The sequence below is a fragment of the Nicrophorus vespilloides genome, unplaced genomic scaffold (genome assembly GCF_001412225.1).
Source record: "Nicrophorus vespilloides isolate i.1.1-1 unplaced genomic scaffold, Nicve_v1.0, whole genome shotgun sequence".
NCBI classification, from domain to species: domain Eukaryota; kingdom Metazoa; phylum Arthropoda; class Insecta; order Coleoptera; family Silphidae; genus Nicrophorus; species Nicrophorus vespilloides.
Window position 1 is genome coordinate 192,279 of NW_017099987.1, and position 21,653 is coordinate 213,931.

The 21,653-nt window shown below is 31.0% G+C and overlaps 1 protein-coding gene across 5 annotated transcripts in view; it reads right to left on the minus strand.

Moving 5' to 3' along the window:
- Positions 1-17,483, minus strand: part of LOC108566546 (potassium voltage-gated channel subfamily H member 6-like) — a 124,254-nt gene extending 106,771 nt beyond the window's left edge. For 4 of the 5 annotated variants that reach the window (XM_017926481.1, XM_017926477.1, XM_017926479.1 and 1 more), the window contains exon 1: positions 16,198-17,483. In XM_017926481.1, the coding sequence (XP_017781970.1) occupies positions 16,198-16,273 (76 nt within the window). In that variant the 5' untranslated portion in view covers positions 16,274-17,483. The remainder of the gene's footprint in view (positions 1-16,197) is intronic. The other variant, XM_017926480.1, reaches the window with a different exon arrangement.
- Positions 17,484-21,653: the final 4,170 nt, after the last annotated feature.

Below are 21,653 nucleotides of genomic sequence, written 5' to 3' on the forward strand. Positions count from 1 at the left end.
GTGGATTTACGCTGCGAAGTACATAATTATAGACAAAGGAAATATGAGAAACCTGAATTGTTTATACATTCAATGCCTTTCCGTGCGGAAGAACCAAGCACACCTAATTGATTTCTTATTAAATAATCGATACGGTCAACTTATCCTTCCGTCCTTCCTTCTTGATCGAAAACATGCAAAACTTTCTCAATCGACTCTCAAAGAGACAACTTTGTTAATGTCATTTATTCTATTCAAAAAAAAAAGTTTTATTATAAATAATAATTTTGTTATTTCGACATAATTTTGATTTAAATGTCTTCTTAACGTTTCCTACTTTTTTTTATTATCAAGTGTTCCTTGACATATGGCCATGGCCAACTACCTAAACTTAAATTCGAAAAATTCACCATTAACTTTGCATTTTTTTTATTCAAAAATCCATTACTTTTTATATATTTTTCAGATAGAAATCTTTTACGAGTTCCCATCTAATGATATCGTCCACTACACTTTTATTTCAACAAATTCCTTTTGATTACGGTCATTTCGTAAATCAACTTTGTATTTGTCTCTGAAATGTAAGCACTTAAACTCTCGTGCTCAATCAATGTTGTTGGTAATAGTTGTTTCTTGTCTAGACGTAGTGAATGAAACACACATCAGAACATCGTCTATTGATTCTAGATTCTAGAACAAAAACAGACTTCAGTTCGAAGAAAGACAGAAATCGATTTCACTTTTTCATCTATTTTATTTTCATACCCATTACATTTAAATACATTTCATTTTCACTATATATTCTATATCATTTTATATCAAAATGTTCATTTTATTATTTCCTAAATTGTATTTAATATTACTTTTAATAGTGACAGTATTTTTGTAGTCTGTATAAAACGAACAGTTTCTCGTAACGATTCTGCATGACACAGTGCTATAACTCAAAAAACAACCGGCGAATTGGGTATTAAATCGCCGTTTATAGTTATTCTATTGCCCATTCGTATCGCTCATAAAAAATATACGTTGAAAAAACGTAATTGTTAAAGATTGATTCAGTCAAAGTTATAACTGTTTCACGATAATACTTATATGTTTTAAAACGAGGGACGACCTACATATGCACTTTGCAAGAATCGATGTTCATTCCGAGTGGTATACGGTGGTATGCTTTAGGTTTTCTTTACTAATCCGATTACCAGTCCATTAGTTACAGAGGATATAGCGCAGATGATATCAGCATTGAAAATCGGAATGATTTGAGAAGTTATAGGAAAGTTAGTCAATACATTTAATTATCTCCATAATTGCGAAATGTATCTTTATCTTCTTATAAAAAAAATCTAATTTATTTCTTTTATTTTCATTTCTTCTTCAAGAAGATGCGTATGAAAGCTGAATGTTTGGTGAATCTATCAAGTATAGATATATCACGGTGGGATTATCCTTATGGCTGTAATGCACGTTTAAATTTGAGCTACAATTTTAGCTCCTTCTTCAATTTTTTATTGTTGGTACACCTGATATAAATGAATGTCTTATGTCACAGGTACTGTGGATACAGTAGTAGTACATATAAATGTATAAATAAGAGCACAGTAAATATACATTTAGTGTAATCATGTGAAATACCTTCCATATTGCACGACACGACCTGAGACCCTAAACGTCAAAATAAAACCCTCAATTAATCGTACTCTCCTAATAACACTATTAATCAAGACCCCCGCAACGAATGTATTCAGCAAATAAAGTGTACTTCATACTGTATACCGTACCATACTGTTTACCAGTAGATCGATTTGTAACGGAAAATACCCATGTGTAAGTGGGTGGGTATTTAGTCCAGTTTGCTGCGTTGACGAATGGCAGACACTTGTTAAAGATCGCGGTCGAGATTCGCGGCGACGGCAGGCAGCCTCCAACGAAATGTATTTTTAAAATCGATAGACATATACACATATGCAGCAGCATCCGAACGGTTGCTCTCTTTCAGTGAGAAAATCCCGATCTCGGCGGAAAACGCGAGAAACCGACGAGGAGATGAATTGAAAATAACCAAAATAAAATAAAAAATGTGTATATGTGTGCGCATAAACATCTCGCCAAGTCTCGGAATATTTCAACCGGGAAATCGCATGCAGCCTCGTGTTTTCGTCGTGGGCTTTTGCAGAGAAACAAAAGAGAGATGTGCACTACTGATCTAAATAATGGAAAGCACACGCGAGACAGATTACGACGCGCCCCGCAAAACGAGACGAGCTGAGATCGAGATGGTTACGTAACAACGTCAACCCATTATTTGCATAACCGGCGTGAAATTTCCGTGCAGGTTGCCGAATCTTTCCGGTTTACATGAAACGTCAGTTATGCGTTACAAAAAAAAACATTATGTACTGCTCAGTTTATAAAACAATTCATACATTTGAGTATGTTGAGAAAATATATCTAAATTCAATGTTAAATCGATTTTTCTACATAAAATGCTTCTTGTGGTTCGAAATTACAACTAACTTCAAACTGGTGGTTCACTAAGAAAATTCACCTTTACAATTTAATTCTATATACGTGTCAACTTATGTAAATATAACAAACAAATTGTCAACAAATAACCCAATTACAAAAAAAATGAGTGCTCATTTACTTATACCGTTTTAATTTCACTGCCATCAGTCTTTATGACTACCAATTACGCGCATACAAACTACATTCGTCACGTTCAAAGTATCAAATAATTACCGTAGAACAAGAGTTTTACATTATATTTAATGAAGTACTTGAAAGTACCAAAACTGTTCGTTCAAAATTAACTGGAGGTGGATTTGCACCTTCTGCGCTCCATATCATGAACTGCTGTTTGGTTTCCAGATCGTCTATAAGTAACCAAGATTCATCACATGTTACTATTTTCCTAAAGGAGCTAGACTCTCCATTTTCAAATTTCTCTAAGAAATATTTTGCGGTCGTCATTTAAAATTCGTGCAATCCATCGTGCGGATTTCTTCGTGTAGCCCAAGTGATGACTTAATATTCTCGACACTACCATTTACTCTGTCATTCTTGTATCTTCGTCTATTTTTGCCTTCACCAGGGCTACATCTGTGTCGTCGGTGGAAGATTTCGGGCAACCATCACGAGATTCGTCCTCTACAGAAAAATGCCCAGTTTGGAATCTTTGAAACCACTTGGAAATTTATTAAAAGATGATGTATTCACTCCATTTTGGCATTCTTGAAAAATTTGCATAGGCTTGAATTGACGTCCGTATAGAATGGCAAAACATTTTTTTGCAGTGTTGGTGGTGGAATTTCTACCAACATTGCATCACTAATCTTGCGTTTTCTCCTCTTCTTGAAATTTGACATGAAATATCATTAGACTTTAAAAAATTGAGAAACAACTTTTGTTTTCTTCAGAAACAAATGTATTAACGCCAACTAAGCGAACTTTTGTTGGATCCCACGTATGTTCAGAACATTTGAAATAAAGTTCTCACCTCTTTATTATACGTATATATTTTACAAGGAATTTAAATGTTTATTGATACACTGACTTCGAGCATTTACAGTCCAAGGATAAAGTCTTAAATAACTGAATTGATCTATAAAAGTTACGTATTTTTTTTGCAACTCTACATGATTAAATAAATGATTACTTATAGTTTTAATTTTATATTATTTTACCAAATTTATGAAATGTGAAATATTTGAATGGTCACAAAAGAAATAATGAATTTTAATTTAATTATAATATTTCACTCGAAATATATACACACATTGAAATTAGTAAAAACAATCAATGAACAATAAACAAAATAATGTACAATTATCACTGGAAACATCATACAGTTGAAATTAAAAATGTATATTACAATGGGATATAAAAAAAAGTTGTTGAGAAACTGTCGATAGACAGAAAAATAACATTTTAAAGATGCTTTTGAGAGAAGCGCAAGATTCGCCTTGACCGTTTCGGATTATGTAAATATTTAAAAATTCAATTACACAATATCGAAAGGCGTAAACGAATGATTTCTTTGAAGAATTTACAAGTTTATTGGCTAAATTTACTGCTTTTTTTGTGGGCGGACCAACTTTGCTTCCACTTAGGATTAACAGATCGTTAAAAGTCACTACAAAACCACAGCAACAAAATTATTTACAATTACCAAAATGCACGATTAATTAAATGTGTAAACAATACGATTAAGTTTAAACAAAACATTGATTTTTACATAGTTAAGTCTCTTTTAGTGCGGTTTATTTTTGTATTAGTCCGGTTTCGAATAGTACTACAGTATTTTTTTAGATGATTCAGTGCTAAAATTTACAATTTTGGTAAAAAAAGGAAAAAATAATAACAAAATAATAATCGTGTAAATGGCAATTTCTGCTCAACTTTTTACTCGGTTTACTGAAAACATGTCTATTTTTGTGCTGCACAAACACTTATTACGCTATTAGTTGCCAAAAATATATTTATGCACTAATACGAGAAACATTATAAATTTATTTTAACAATTGTAAAACAATTCACATGATGATTTTAAAATAAAAGAACGTGACGGAATTTAACAAAATATTTTCTTTTCTATTCTTGATTCTTACGACTATACTGAAATCGTGTTACACCATAATATGCTATATAACTAGTATAGATTTAGTGATATAACAATGATATAGTATGTTCTCATTGTTACATCACTAAATCTATGCAATTAGTCATAAATAGTTGTAACAGCATAGTGCGGGTAATCGCACAATATCTGTTTAAAACCGGACTAATCGAGAACTTTAAAACTGCATAAACTTGAGGAGAAAAATAATCAATTGTGTATAAAAAAAATAATATTTGTATATTAAAATATATTAGTATTTTATATATTTGTTTTGTTGTGAAGTATATATTTTCCAATTATTTAATCTTTGGTTGAAGATCCATTTTTTTTCCAAAATTCACTGTTTTCGAGTGAATATCCATCATAAAAACTTATGGGTGACTTATTATGAAGAATCTTTACAGTTTCCTTAACTTTTTTTTAATTATTCCTCGAATTGATAACTCATTTGGACTGAAATTTCAATGAACTGTACAATACGTTACCCATATTTCAATCATTTTTAACAACAATATCGCGTTTTATTCCCTGAAGCATTTCATATTTACAAATCGCAAGATTAACAGTTAACACTAACACTTTTCATTTTTTTAGGCCTACCAACCTTATAAGAAAATAAGAATGGCGCCAAATTTAAATCCGGCTCTTTTGATAAGATTCCCTGTATTAGACCAACGTACGAATCTTGATGAACCACTGAAACTATGTACTATGCACCTCGATATACGAGTGCCCTGATATACGAGTGTTTTGAGATACGAGCCGCCGAGCGAGCGATATTTTGCTTTGAGATGAGACCTCAATCAGACTAGACCTCAATATGTGTGGAATTCAATTAATTTCAATAGGGAAAATTGCTTTGAGATACGAGCAATTTGACATACGAGGAACGAATTAAACTCGTATGTCGAGGTACCACTGCATATAAAACTTTCATACTTGACAAGTATTTTATAACATGTTTCGCGTGATTATGAACTAAATATCTAAGTCAACCACATTACTCGATCTACTTTTATTGCAGATACTTAATAGAAAAGTTTTTAACTAATAACTAATAATTAGTATTGCAAAAATTACATATTTTTAGCTAGAAAATCAATAAATTTTGTTTATTATTATAAGCTTTAAACTAGTCTCATCTTAAAAAAAAAACAATATGTATGCATTTCAATACAATAATCAGCGTTTCCTATAACATGTCATTTTTGACGTTTTGTCCCTAGGTGACAGCTGTCATTTCGCGACCCATTACAAATTTAACGCGACCCACAGGTTGAGCAGATCTAAATTAGCAGTCGTGAAAAGTAATTATATAATTATATCTTAATTCTAACTAAATAAAATCATAATTATTTGAATATCTATTAACAAATCACTTCCATCTTAGAATTATGCTCGATTTGAAGCAGCATTCAAAACGAATTATTTATTATTCAAAGTTTTTTTTTTGAAGCAGTCACTCTTTAATTTTACCGATGCTGAATCATGCGGTCAAGTTTATAAATAAAATGAATAGTATTCATAATAATAATACGATTTCCGGCAATTCACAGGACGTTAAATGCGCATTAACAGGCGGAGCGTTAAAATTGAACTGCATTATTTATATTTTACATTTTATTGCTGCAAATGTTTACACGCGTGTAACCGGCGATACGGCTCAATTAGCAATTCTACGATTCGCTGCCAATTAGGCCTCAGTTATGATGCAGTTACGCTGCTGACACATTTCATAAGTTGAATCGATACGCGGTGAAACATCGGTTTGTCGAACAAATGTCGTGTCCTGGGATTAATAAATCTCTGGACAGCGTGGACTATCTCGTAGTTATGTCATTGTGGAGTCTTAGAAGGGTTTATGAATATCAAATGCAATATTCTTAATTAGTTTTGTTATACACATCAGAGTTTTTATTGAGAAGTCAATTATACAATAGTTGATCTCATGGATAATTAACCAAGAATTACATTATCCTCTTAAGTTAGTAATTAAGATGTTAGTACTCTTCCTTGAACTCTCCAAGTAAGAGTATGTTCTTCGTTGCTAAGACTAAATTATATAATACAAAAATGTGTTCATTTCAAAAAGGTACTGTGTGGGAGGTAAGGAAATCAGTTTTGAGCATGTTGAAAATACAACCGTTTCTTGTGAACCTACCCAAATATTTAGGGGCTGAAAAAGGCTGTTGAGTGGTGATATAACGCAACTATACGATTTAATGTGTAACAAGTTATTCTAAATAATCAAGTAACCGTTTGCTGGATACGTGAAATATGCTTTGTAATAATTAATAGGAAAGTGGTAGACCTAACAAATATACATATTGTTTATACAATAGATTATAAAATGGTCGGCCACGACACATAATTCGTTCCTAACGCTTGTTCGAAAACCAAAACCCACAAGAATTATTGTAAATTTTCATAATCCGTTGTCAAAGCAGAGTTGATTCCTTATTTAACTGTTCGAGAGACGATGTGATGAATTTCGATGGTCCATACTTTCCGATGTTAATTCAGTTGACGAAGTTGTCTCATTTAATTGTCTAGAAATTCGATGGGTGTAGAAATTTAACAATTTATAACAGTAAATAATCCATAAAATCGCAAATTATGAAAAATATAGTGCTTATATTTATAAATTAAGAATTCGAATTTACTTAATGATAGATACATTTGATTGCAAATATAAATGTTATTTAAAACTTAATATCAATTTTAGAAGACTAATTTTGTAAGAGCTTAATAATCTCAGCTAACATCGAAGATTCACAAAAACTTACAGTTGAAACTTTTACTATTAGCTTATATTACTTAACTCAATATAATCATAATTGGATAATTAACTCAGAGTTAATTAATATAGACCATAAGTAAATACAATTACATATTTTTATATTATTCTAAAGATAATTTAACTAAGGAATTAAAGTTAAAAATATGTTTCTTTTAACTAAAAATTATTGTAAAATTACGATTTCAAATTAGGTTTAGATTAGAATTTTATTCGAGTTAATTACTAACAACATAATAAGTAAAATATTTCAAACCACCACGAAAAAAAGCAAAATAAATATACACAATATAACAACAGTAAGGTCAAAGACTTAATATACAATAAATTCTTGTTAGCAATGTTGCAAAGAATGCGAAAACCATTTAACGTGAACAGAAATTCCGCGGTTACCAGTCAGCAAAAAAAAAATAACTTGCTCGAAGCGCTTCCCAAAAAAGAATTCGGTTCCAACAGATGCGGCCCATCACTGCTGAAATTTTATTTTTTTTCACGGAAGTTTCACAACCGTTTTACTGACAGCGTCTGCAACATGCCGAGCATCTTCCTCTCATTTCACAATAACCACCAGCAATTTAGATGTCAGAATATCAACGCACGCACATCAACGCGTCATCGAATATTACGTAAATCTATTACAATTATTAGGTTTAAAAATGAGATTGAACAAATCAATTGTAATGTGGTGTATTCACTGAAAAGTAAATCATATAACGGTGATGAATATTGTGTTTATTTAATAGATTAGTCAATTATATTGAAGACTCAATGAAAACAAATTTTAATAAATATCTTTATTATCTAGTACAAATCAAATTGTATAATCAAAAGTACAGTCTAATTGTAGAACAAGACTAGTTTCATCGTATACTCTTACTATTATAATAATTGTTACTGGTTATAATATTTGAAACTATTTTGGAGATGCTCGTAGTATAATGTTTATTAGAGTAAATCATTGCTAGTTCAAGATACAAAGGGTTCTTACTGTATAATGAGTCCGAGGCTAGAGAGCCAACACAGAGAATACTCACGAGATAATACAGAGAACCTTACATGTTATTACTACACAAGAAAAGCAGAAGAGAAGATAGGAAATAAAAAAGCGGGTACACTTTTAGACTTTTTTTTAGACTTAGATTTTTTTTTATTTAATTTGTTTGTTTACAATTGGATGGTTATAGGGGGGTGGCGTATATGCGAGCTTTCAGCTCATATAGGAAGCGGGTACAGATATGTTGCCGCTTATCTACCCTAACCAAATACTTTGCAATTTGATCTGCAATGCAAGGTTACAATTAATTTTCAATTTCTTGAGGTTATGACATTTTTTTACTGTCATTTTTACTGTCTATTTTTAAATTGTACCAATTACCAACAGTGCAATTATGATCTTTCAAAAATGGCATTGTTCACTATCATTTGCCTGTCACTATGACCAATATTAGATATACATATTTGTCAGGTGTACCAACTACTATGTACATATTACATTACACTTTAATTTATTTTTAAATTTACTTAACAATTTCTTGGTTGTGGCCCCCACATAATCTAAGATTCGAGGAATGATACAATAACTAAAATATGAAAATAAAAATTTGATTGTCAAATAGAAAAATTGAAGACAAAAAAAAAGGAATTAAATTTATATTTATATTATTTTATAAGTAATAAAATTTTCAAAAAATATGTTTTTTTAACTAAAAAGTCTTGATAAATAAGAGTAATTTCAGTGGAAATTTGTGAAAATGTTTAACATTTTTTTATAGAATATTCGGTCATAAATTAGTACAAAACAAAAGCTTCTTTTGTTTGCAATATGTTCTAACCAATCGAAGCTATAATAAATCAATGCACAGAAAAAAAAAAGAACAAGTAATTGTTGGTCTCATTGTTTCGCGTTTGGAACAGCAAAAAGGAAAATCAACACACATACAAATATATAAAATAAAAATAATAATGAAAAAAGAACTTTGATGAGGATTTGCAATTAAGGCAATTCCCTGAGAGGCGCTCCAGATGTAATTAATCATGCTTTGTGCGGGTTGCTGAATTATGCGGAAAAAAGATGGAGAGAAAGACAGTTGAAGATAATAATGATGAGTCAATATCGCGTAAACACCAGACTTCGTCAGACGTAATATCCGATATCCAATTAATGTTGCATCATTTTCCGCATTTCGTGCAAATTATGCTGGACTAATGACCAGAAACGGTCAACGACCTATTGATCCTTCAATCTCATTTGTTTATTTTTTACATATTACTTTTTTTTGTACTTTTATTTCACTAAAGTAAATAAAAACTAAAATTGATCAGTTAAATTTAATATCAAAAGTTTTCAAGTTGAAAAGTCGATCTTAAGAACGATCAAATTGGTCCATGGCAAACGTACGATAGTAGTCCTAGAAGTACCCGTCCTAACAAAGAAAACACATAAAAAATGGAAATGGATGTTATGTCTCTTGTATAAACTTTGAGTTATAAGTTGTAAATAAAAAACAGGTATTATAAAAACTGATTTATACAACATACAAATCAATCAAGTGTATCAACTGTCACGTACTCTTAATAGCTCAACACAAAGATACGCTTAACGCATGTGCAGTATAGCATTATGAACTGTCAAAATTGACATTCAAGTTATGCTTTATTTAATTAAACATTATGAAAGAATACAGCAATCACCACAGTCCGGTTTGAAAATTCAAAACAAACTAAATCTTAAAAAAAAATTAAAAAATTAGTACAATTTATTATTATGCACTTTCAAATCTTCGATTAGCTTAGTATTAAATAGAATCGATTATACGGATTATGCAAGGTATAATGTTTTCAATCTGTTGAGGTTATAATATTTGTAACTGTCATTTGACTGTCACAATGGTGACATGAGATATAAATGTACCAACTATTGTAAACGCATAACAATACAGCACAACTATGAACTGTCACAATAATTCATGAAAAAAAATATGTTCATCTTGCGAAATACTTTTCAATTTGGTCTGCAATGCAAGGTTACAATTAATTTTCAATTTCTTGATGTTATGATAAATTTTTACACTCCTTTGATTGTCACGATTATTAAGATGAGTTATAAATATTTTTAAATTGTACCAACATTACAATTATGATCTGTCAAAAATGGCATTGTTCACTATCATTATACCAACATTAGATATAGATATTTATCAGGTGTACCAATTACTATGTACACTTGACAATACAGAACACATTACGAACTGTCAAAAATGACATTTAAATCTTGCGTACAAGTACAAGTTTAGTCGATACAAAACAAGTACAAGTACAAGTTTAGTCGATACAAAACCAGTAGGATTGGTTTAGATTCTCCACCACTGACGTAATAAACTCCCTGCAGACTTCGGATTTACAGCAACTACTTAATTTGTTACTCTCTTGCTGAACGTCTCTCCGCATTTCTATTACCACCGTTCCCTGATGAATAGCCTCAAGAAATTTTCTTTGGGTAATCCATTGTAGATAAAATAAACGGACAAAGCATTTCAATCTTACACGCTGAATTATCTCAAAGCATTCACTGTAAATCCTTTTTAGAGCAACGCAAAGGATTTAAGAATAAATGAAAAAAGTTATATTGTATGCAAATTATAACATATTTGTTAAAATCAAGTGTAATAATATATCATTATATAAAAAAAAAGTTTCAGAAGTTTATCAATGAAATCTTAAATATATTTCAACGAAGAAAGAGTTACAGATTTTGTCCAAATTAGCATCTTCAGACACATTTAACTATTTAATTAAATAATATAACATCATATATCCGCTGCAATAATAAAATCTAAAAAAACTCTTAGAATTTGAAGGCAAGAACATGTGTTATTTAAAACATACAGATGACGTAAACTGAACACTGCACTGTGTACACTACCATCCAAGACAAATTATTTGATATTAAATTTGACACTAACCTTTGATTTATTATGAAAATGTTAGTGGAAGTCTTCTTCTTATTTATTATGATACTTGAAAAAAGATAAATAATTTAAGTTTGCTTATTTTTGTAAATAATTAATTTTATTTAACGGGCGTTTAAACGTGGACACTTAATGTTTCGAAACGCAAATCCTACATCTAGGATTGAAAAAAAAAGAAGCAGAATGTTGCCAGAAACGCGGAACTGATCATTAAACGAAGAAAGGGGAAATACACTTTACTTTACCAGATGACACGCATTAATCGTGGGGGGCCGTGAATTGAAATAGATTTAAACAAACGCGCGTTCGAGCAAAAATAATTCATTCGTTATTTCAAAATCAAACAGTTATATTCTTTATAGAAACCTTTGTTTCTCATTTAATCTTAATCTTAATTAATAATTTATATTTTTTTTAAATAGTTTTAATGATTTCTTAATGTTATACAAACATATTACTTTGCCTTTTGTCTATCTCAATTAATATACATACAGCAATCAGTACCTCGCATAGTCCGGCTTCGATCAGTCTTCGATCTTTTAATTGAGCAAAATAATAATAAAATATGAAACTGTCCAGGATATTGGTAGAATCGATTACCCGGATTATACGAGGTATTGCTGTAGTTGAGTAACATTAACTAAATAAAATAATAGAAACAGTATATTTCAATGATTTCTTAATGTCAACAACAACAATAATATCTTTATGCAATTTGTATTTTATAATTTCAGTAAGCATTATTTTCATGATAACTTATTTTTCTAACACACTCAAATAGTTAAAATAAATATATTTTCATGCAATATTTCATAAAACTATAACTTTTTCAATAATAAATTATAATTATTTGTATAGGTTTGTCTTAATGTATGCAGAAACATTAGATTTTTGAAGAACAACTTAAAATTCACAAACAAATTTGTATAAATGTATGGAAAAAAATAGAAATAGAGAAACCAAAAGAAACGAAAAATTCCTATGGAATAAATTAAAATATTGAAGAATTTAAACAGATTGAAGAAAAAAGAGATAGAAGAATTAGAAGAAATTAAATTACAATTTGGAATAGAAATTTTATATGTGGTTTTCATTAAGGTTTTGCACCATTATTCATTCAATATTTCACATAAATGTTTGAAAAAAAAAATGGAAATGAAAGTACCGAAAGAAAATAAATTTGAATATGGAGAAATTAAAAGAGATGACGTTATTAATGCATAAAAATCAAATTTGTAAGTGGATTGTAGTTCGGGCGACCGGCCAAAATACTAATTTAATCATAGTTATAATTGCCCAACTTAAATCATTTGAAAAACTTCTGTATGACTAAAACCAATACCCTTTGTCGTGTGCCAAATCCAAAAAAAATCTACATCTACATAAACTTCATCGATTGTTTTTAAATACTTAAAAAATTACAAATAATCAAGTGAACATATGAAATTTTATAATATTTTTTGTAAAATATACGACTCATATCATATTTTTATGATTCATGAAAACATAAATATTTCACTTGAAACTGGAGATAACTTGATCGATAACTTGATTGCAACAGCCTTCGTTTTGATTCATTTTCACCGCTTTCAGTTGTAATATCTATGCAATACCTTTTCCGTAAGTTTCATAACATTCATTTGTTTCGTATTGATTGGAAGTGAAGCCAAGTGCACACTCGATGTTGCGTTACAATTTGCAATCTGCGAAAAGAACAAAGCATTTCCTCTGCATCGTTTTCCATCACGTTTTTCTTATTTCCCACGTGCGATATTTCTCTACGGAGAGTCGAAGAAAGAGAAACGACGTTACTTTAAATAATATATAGGATAAACTGTTGTTGGACGACTGCTGACCCTAAGTCCCAGACAAAAGGGCCGAACAAAGCCGCGCAAGTATCAGCAATTTATTTTAAACCCGAAAGCCGTTTTCTCGAATTGTCTCTCCACTAGCCTTCGGATCATGTTCATGTTCATGGGAGCGGCGCTCACAGAATTAGCTCAATGGGAAGGAAGATCTGCGGTAGCTCAAAGCTTCTATCTTCAGTCAAAACGTTTTAAACTTACCCAGTCGTTTGATATACTCACGAGTACACAGTTTGATTGAATCCTAGGCGGTTAACGTTCATCCGTAGGTCGATTGCAACATAAATCAAATGATGATACACCGCACAACGTTTCACACGCGAATTTTCACTATTTGACAAGTACTGCAATTGTTTCTGACAGTTGTACCAAAATCACGCAATCTAGTTTCATGTGTTTAGTAATTTTATAGTCTGGTGATAACCATGACAGTTATAAAATAAGCGCCAAAAGATTAATCTACATTTTTCACATATCTTGAGATATATATTTTGAGATATTCACATGTCTGATGGTCGCATAGTGCGGCTTCGATCAATTCGGATTCTGGTTTGATAATTCCAAAACAACGGTTGGTAATCATTGTAATACAACACAATGTCATCGGACTCCATGGTAACCAATAATAACAAATTACAACATAAAAACAGAAACTACTTCAAGTTGTTACGATTGACAGATATTTGTATCTCATGTCAGATCTAATTGGATAAAGTAAAACACTTTATTATACTTGGTATAGAAGTATCACTAAACCTTTTACATTCAAGTGAAGAAATCTCGTTTGCGGATTAAGTTATATGGGATTGTAGAGAAGAAAATGTCTTCAGTTAGAGCGACGATCAAAAGGCACTCCCGAAAATTACTGATCAAATGCGGAAATACGACACGAAGAAGCGGATCGCCAATCACGTCATATGGCCTTCAGCGACCACCGTTACAAGCCCCAATCGAAACAAATAAAATCCCTTATCACCAGTTTGCACTCTAGCTGCCCTTATGTAAGTTCCTTCTATACCAATATTAACTAATTAATTTAAAAAAACACACACTTTATTACTTGATTAATGTATACAAATAACACCCTATAGTTGTCATGGAAATAACAAGTTGTCATTTGACAAAAAATAAAGTTATTCGTTGTAACAAACTTATTTCTATAGTAATAATTAAGTTAGTAAGGTAATTTACAGTTTACATTTTAAAAAAATTCTAATATTTAAATTATAGTTATAATTATTTTCTGTTTTCTTCATAACAGTGACAAATATCAACATTATGAAAGTAATATTAATTTGCGTATTTTGTATTTTATTTATTTATTTATTAGTACATCTCAATTGGCTGCAACTAAAACTATAATATTTTTCTAAATATAAATTACTATGTTTAATGGTAAATGTTCTAAAAATATAATAATGTAAACTGGTTTTTGCAAAATAAATAATTCGAGAAGAAAATCTGAAAATTCTCATATAAATTTTAACTTAAATAAACACAAATAATAGAAATGTCTATGATGTGAAAAAGAATTTGCAAAAATTTACGTCCACTTACGAGAAGGTTGATTGTTAATTATATTTGTACCAATATAAACTTAACTTGAAGGAATTATAACATTATACCAACGTAAATAAGTATCAAACGTTTATTGAATGCATTGCACTTCTCCTTATTTTATTTGATTTTACTTCTACATCTCATTGTTACAAATGTCACATCAAAAGCTAACAAGACAAAGACCGTTCTTTATAGATTTTAATTTCCATTTAAATCGAGTCGGCGAAGAAACTGCACGCAAGAAAACCAAAACACGAATTTCCGATTTGCAACTGCTCTATCAATATCAATGTGGACTTGAACAATGTTGTTAACAAAAAAAATACAAATTGAAGCTCAGGACATTGTTATTGCTACTATATTAGCATAGTCCCAACATTCTGTATTCACTGGACGTTGACATTGAAATGTATATTGACAAATCACTTTACCGCGCGACCGAAATTGATGTTTAACCATTTAACCAGTTAACGAACCGAACGTAATTATTAGAGTTTTATGCAACTGTTTTAACAGAACAAACATTCTTAATTAATTAGTTAATAAATGTGATCAATAAGCAGTTTTTCGAAGGGATGTTTAGGAAGTAAATGTATAATTAAGAAATCGCGTGTGCATTGAATATGTTAAACGAAACGTTGGTTCTGTTCGATATGTTTCGCGTGAAAGTTAGAGATCAAAAGTACATTAACTGAAGTAACCGACCCACAATGCTATTTACGATTCCATCAATGATGCACCGATCGTTTTTCCACGAACCGCAATTTCCTTTGATGAGTGTAAAATAATTTACGAACTTTCGAATCGCGGAAAACACGTTGCGCCTGTGTAAATGTTAAGATAGAAACAAGAAGTTCAATTTAAAGTGTAACCTGTTTTTGCTCTTTTTTTGCGTGATAAGTTTCATGTTGTATTTGTAGATTTGAATAATTCATTGTCATCTGTATAGTATGGATAATAATCATTACGATCGTTAACTCATTGGTAATACGCCCTTGTATATCAAAATTGATTTGATCAACAATATTAAATAATAAAATAAGTACGTTGAATATTAAATTATTGTTTTACAGTTTGATATTTGTCGTAATACAAGATGTCAATTATCTCTCTCTTTCTACTACATTAAGTGTGCTTAGAGTTAATTAGTATCTATTATGTTCAGTAGCAAACTAGTATGAACTAGCAAATATTCAATGTAATTATTATTGTGTTTTTGATTTAAATTTGGTTGTAAATTAATTGTTCAAATTGAGATTGTGCTTGTGCTCTCGTAATAATATGTCGAAAATAAAAAATGGGAGCAAAAGGATCGACAGGTGTACGCACGTGTGATAAACAGAGAAGAAAGACAACATTCTTCGTCAGACTAAAAATAGAAGTGAATAAAATGAAGCAAGAACTTACTGTCGGTGTCGAACTTCCTGATGATTGTCTCGATGAGCGTGGTCCTCGGTGCCACTAATCCTCTTCGAACAGGCATAATAACCGTAGGTCATATGAGCCTCCTCGATCGTTATTTGATGTTGAGATGAGATCTCGAGGATTCGGCTCCTCGCGAAACACGCACTTTACAACAACAAGTGAGAAAAAAAATCCAAACAAATTGCAAAAATTCTTTCACGCACTTTTCGATTCACTGCACTAAAACCAATATATTATCAATTAATTGATTATTACTTATGGTCGTTGTATATAGTTAACTTCGTCTGATCGCTTCTATTTTTACTCAAAGTTCTTTACGATTGTTAACGGGGTTAGGTTAGTTTTAATTTATTATTAGTTTAATTAATTTTGGAGGGCATAAGAGAGATAAACGCTAAATCTGGATGCGGGTATGATGGAAAGAGCGTACAGGCATTTAGTGTGTGATTGTGTTTAGTGAATTTATATAGTTATAGTAGACAGGGTTTGTGGGGGACGAAGAAGGGCGGTGCGCGCGATTTCCTTCTCCGAACTTCTTTGTATTCTCGCACTCTTCTTTTAATTAATCTCCGATGATGATGATTGCACACTTGATTATCAAAATCCTAATCACTTCCGTTTCCTTCGTTCGCTGCTCCTCACACACAAATAGATGATTCCTTCTCTTCGCAAATAAAAAATTAATTGCAACGTGTATATAATAATAATAATAATTATTACGTTTTCATTCGTTTCCTTCTCAATGTTTAAGGCAAAATGTATAAGGCATTGAAACCACTAACTGTTATTATTTATAATATATTTATATGTATATAGATATATATATATATGTCGTTAATATAAATGTACTTCCTTCTTTCGGCTCTTTTCGCACCCACAATTCAGTTCGATTCGATTCAAAAGAACCTCTCCGTCTTCGACTCCGTCCGTAACGTCGAGATTTTGTTTTATTTCCGATGCGACGTTGTTAGGGGTCCGTTCTTTTTTTGCTCTCGTCTCTTGTGTGTGTGTGTCCCGTTGCCGTTTTTTTCTTTTTACTTCTTTGCTTTGTCTCTACTTGATGCGTCGCGACGCCGTCCGTCGTTTATCTGGTGGTCGGCGCCTCCGTGGTCCGCTTCGAAGACGCCCGTCTCGTTGCCGTCGTTGTTCTCGTCGGAACTCGCGGATCCATAGCAGTGTCTTTGGCAAACAGCACTGGCCGGACCCGACCTGACGGCGTCGCGGTTAAAAATACACACACGGACGCCACCACCGCAACGCCGGCGACGCTGATGCAGCGCGCGCCGGCGTCCCTCTGCCCATTCAATAGCATCTCTGGAGGTCATAGGCCAATCCATTGACACGTATGCTAAAAGGAATGCATACGTTCTCGTCCTGACAATAACTATTGATGAACTTCAATATCATCGTAACGAACCGTATTGTATTCAACCCACTTCAATGCTTCAATTCTCAAACAACTCAAATTGCTTTCAATTCAAATTTGACATTATCTCAATCGTTTATAAAAGTTTCATAGATACATGAAAGTTGCACGATATCATCTTATTAAGTGTACATTCCCATTCTGAACTAATTCTTGCCGAAAGAGTTTGGCTTTGCATTTCTCTTTAACACAATGTAACATGTTACTTCTCTGAATAAATAACCATTTGAACAAATCTAAACTAATTCAACCTAAATCCAATTTCCAATATAATCAATTTAAATTTCAAATTGCTTCCAAACGCATCATAAATAAGAGCTATAAGAAAAAGAAAGAAGTTTTTGTTAATATTATAATATCATCTTTTGTCAATCTGCTGAATTCAATACAATAGAACATTTACATTTAAATTTTAACTTTGACATCCTATTGTCAAAATACCAACAATGATTTTTTAAGTTCAATTTTTGTAAACCATGATGAAGAGAATGATGATCTGAAGGCTGCAGTGAAAACGAATACACCTCAAACTACGCATGAACTATCAGTAGGATATGACGTTACTAGTCCGACACTATTATTAACCTTTTATACAAATCAAGAAAGTAAGGTCAAGAAACTGTATTGTAAATTAAACAATCGTTTTTAAGCTTGCTTTTCTTTGCTGTTGCGATTTTTATACCATTTTGTTACCGCCATTACGTATGAATTAATTTCGACAATCGCGTTCGTGTTCGACAGAATGATTGGATAACAATGAAGACCAAATCACACCTGAAAATCAAATATTCGAGCAAATGGTAAAACTGTTTGGTGGCCAAGATTAGTGAATAAAGACAGATCAAACCGCTTGCGAATAACGCTGTATTGATAGTTTAGAGTCTAAACTTTAGACACATACTTTGGTTAATTCTTGGTTAAGATATGAGAAACCAAACTTTCAGTTTGAAATCAGACCTAATTAAAAGATACTACCTAATACTAGTAGTTAATTTGAAATATCAAGATACATGACTTACTAATGCAGATAGTTCCTAACTACTTATAATACCAAGATAAAGTTTTTTTATACGTTAACATATCCTGGTAGTTCTAAATCGTACTATATATTTTATTAAATTGAATTTTGAATAATTCCTTTGAAGATTCGACGACACTCTTGAAAATAAAAACGATTAGAAAACAAATTAAACGGTTACTAAAGCTTCAGTTAACTTTTATTAGATTAACACTATTTGATGGCACAGGACTAACACTGTTTAGGGAGTACTTTTGGTTGAACGATGTCCTATAAACACCATGCCTAAATCCATCCCTGTACTTAGAGTTGTAATGTGAAATACAACTCAAGAACTTCAAGAATTAACTTTAAACAATTGTATATTTTTCATTTACTCCAATGACCTTTTGCCACCTTTCTAGCTACTTCATAATTTAGCGCTCATAGAATTTTTTATCCTTATCAGGAAAAACCTGACGAGAATGTTGGTCATCTTTGTGTAAAACATCTCCATATCGATTTCAAATTAACCAATGATTTCTGTTAAACAATCAACAACACAAATTTCACATGTCTCAAGCAGCTTTCTTGTCTTTACGGAAATAAAATATGTCGAAAATATTTGTGTTTGCACAACCCGTAGCAGCAATTATATTTTTATTGTTGATAAATTAAGCTAAAAGTGACATCTATCAAATGTTAAAAAGAAAAACTCAGAAATCCCTCAAAACAAACATATCTATTTGTTAACTTAAATTATTACTATTGAACTATGTTAATATTAAAATATTTATTTGAAAAATACAATATTCATAAATATACAAGTACAGAAAATATTTCTACAAATCTCTCTACAAAGTCAAAAGTTTCAATATCCATTAATTGTATGATTGCTGTATCAATTGTCAAATTATAGTGCATGTTTACGAGTAATATAACGAACATAGTTTATTTTGAAGTATTTTCAAACAAAACCATTATATATACAATTACACGAAATATATTTTGACAACATTAACTTCAACCAAACAAGCCACAAACTTTTCAATAAAAAAATTGAGTGACAGTGAAGTAATTTCGCATTACGTATTATTTGCATGCGTTTTTTATCGTGTGGAAATTACTTAAACAATTAAATCGATATTACGCAATGACCGTACACAAATATTTCATTACATAACATGTTAATATTTGTTTGTATAAATAATGATAGTAAAGTTGATATTTGTAAAAGTTAAAAGATTTAACATTTTTGCTTAACATTCAACACATCAATGTTTGTAAAATACATGATTTCAAAATAACGATTAGTTCCAAGATCTTTAAGTTTAATAATAATGTTGAGTCTAAGAGGTTATCACAACTTTATCCAGCAAAAAAATTCAAAGATAAGTTTGATTCGCTGAAATGCGGTGAAAAATAATTAATATTCCAAGGCTAATTAGTTTGATTTAGAAAAGTAGCGTTCTCGGTACGAATTTTGAAAAAGCTGTTAATATAGTCAGTGGATGTAGGTAGAGTGGAGCAGCACCTCAAGTATGATCATCGTATCCGTCAAGTACTTGAATTCTCACTAAGACCTTCGTTAGTTTCTCAAGCAACATAGCCCCTAGTTTCAGAAAAAGATACTTCTTACTCAAACTCTAAGCTTCAGTTATTCTATCTGTTCGAAAAAAAAATTATTTAATGTCATATTATTTTATATATTAGATACTCTATAATCACAATAATTTGTTGAATTAATCAATAATAATTTGTACAAAGTCAATTACTGCAAATATAATCTTAATTACGGTAATTACAAATATTTGCTTTATAAATAAGTACTTAATTGATGTTTATCAATTATTTGAATGCAATTATCTGCATTCAAGATAAAAAACAAATATAATTAATAGGCATTTTGATGTAAATTAAGATATGTTATTTGACAGTGACAGATGAGATGTTGTGAAAATATCTGTTATTTTCGTAGTTGGGGTTCATCGTTCATCCATACTCAAAGTAATGAAAACACGCGTAATCGAAGATCAAACGCGGAATTTTAGAGACATCATCAGGGATTATTTACTTTATTAGTTCCAGGCGATTAATTTGCCCTCTCGATCCGATGTCAGATTTTCATTGAAGCCGGTCGCATCCACTTGTCAACTATACCGAATCGATTCTCGCGTTACACCGATGAAATTAGTTACTTTAGCGAGACAGAAATATTATATCGAAATACTGATATACGAGCGTAGTCCCAGAAGTACGCGACCTAACAAAGGAAACACACAAAAAAATATGAAAAAAAATATCTTTATATCTTCTTTTAGTTCGATATACTTTTCCCAAGCGATTTTCAATAGTTTCGATAGTGAAAACCGTCGAGCTCTACAAAATAAACAGTAATTTATACGTGAGGTCGGGTACTTTTGGGACAGATATTTTTTTAGAATCAAATTGGAAAAGTCCGCAAATAATTTGAGTAAAATTGTATTTCCTTACTATTATTTTTCAGCAATAAAAGATTTGTTTAAGTTAAAAAAAACAATTATTAATGGTTTGTTGAAATACTAATAATAACTAAATAAAAATTATACTGAATATGATCAATATAATCGTAGAAAATTATCAGAAAAATGCGTTATAGCAGAATTATTATCAGAAAATATGTAGAAAAAACGGGAAAATTGTACATTGAAAGTCAAAATGTTAGTATCAAATGTGTGTCAATGTCATTCAAATTTTATGTTTAGACACCCGGACAATACAATACATAATCCTCCTAACGAGCTACCTCCTAAATTTTATGTTTATACACCCGGACAAAACAATACATAATCCTCATAACGAGCTAATGTATGGATACACCAATATCACACCCATTTTGGAATGCATTGGCATATTTTGCTATTTTCAAAGTTTTGCTCTAGACCTTCCAGTCTCGATACAGTTTACCGGTTGCATATTAAGAGTCGAAGGTCGATCGGATTTCCTGCTCTTACTCTTTATGAGCACATATTGTCA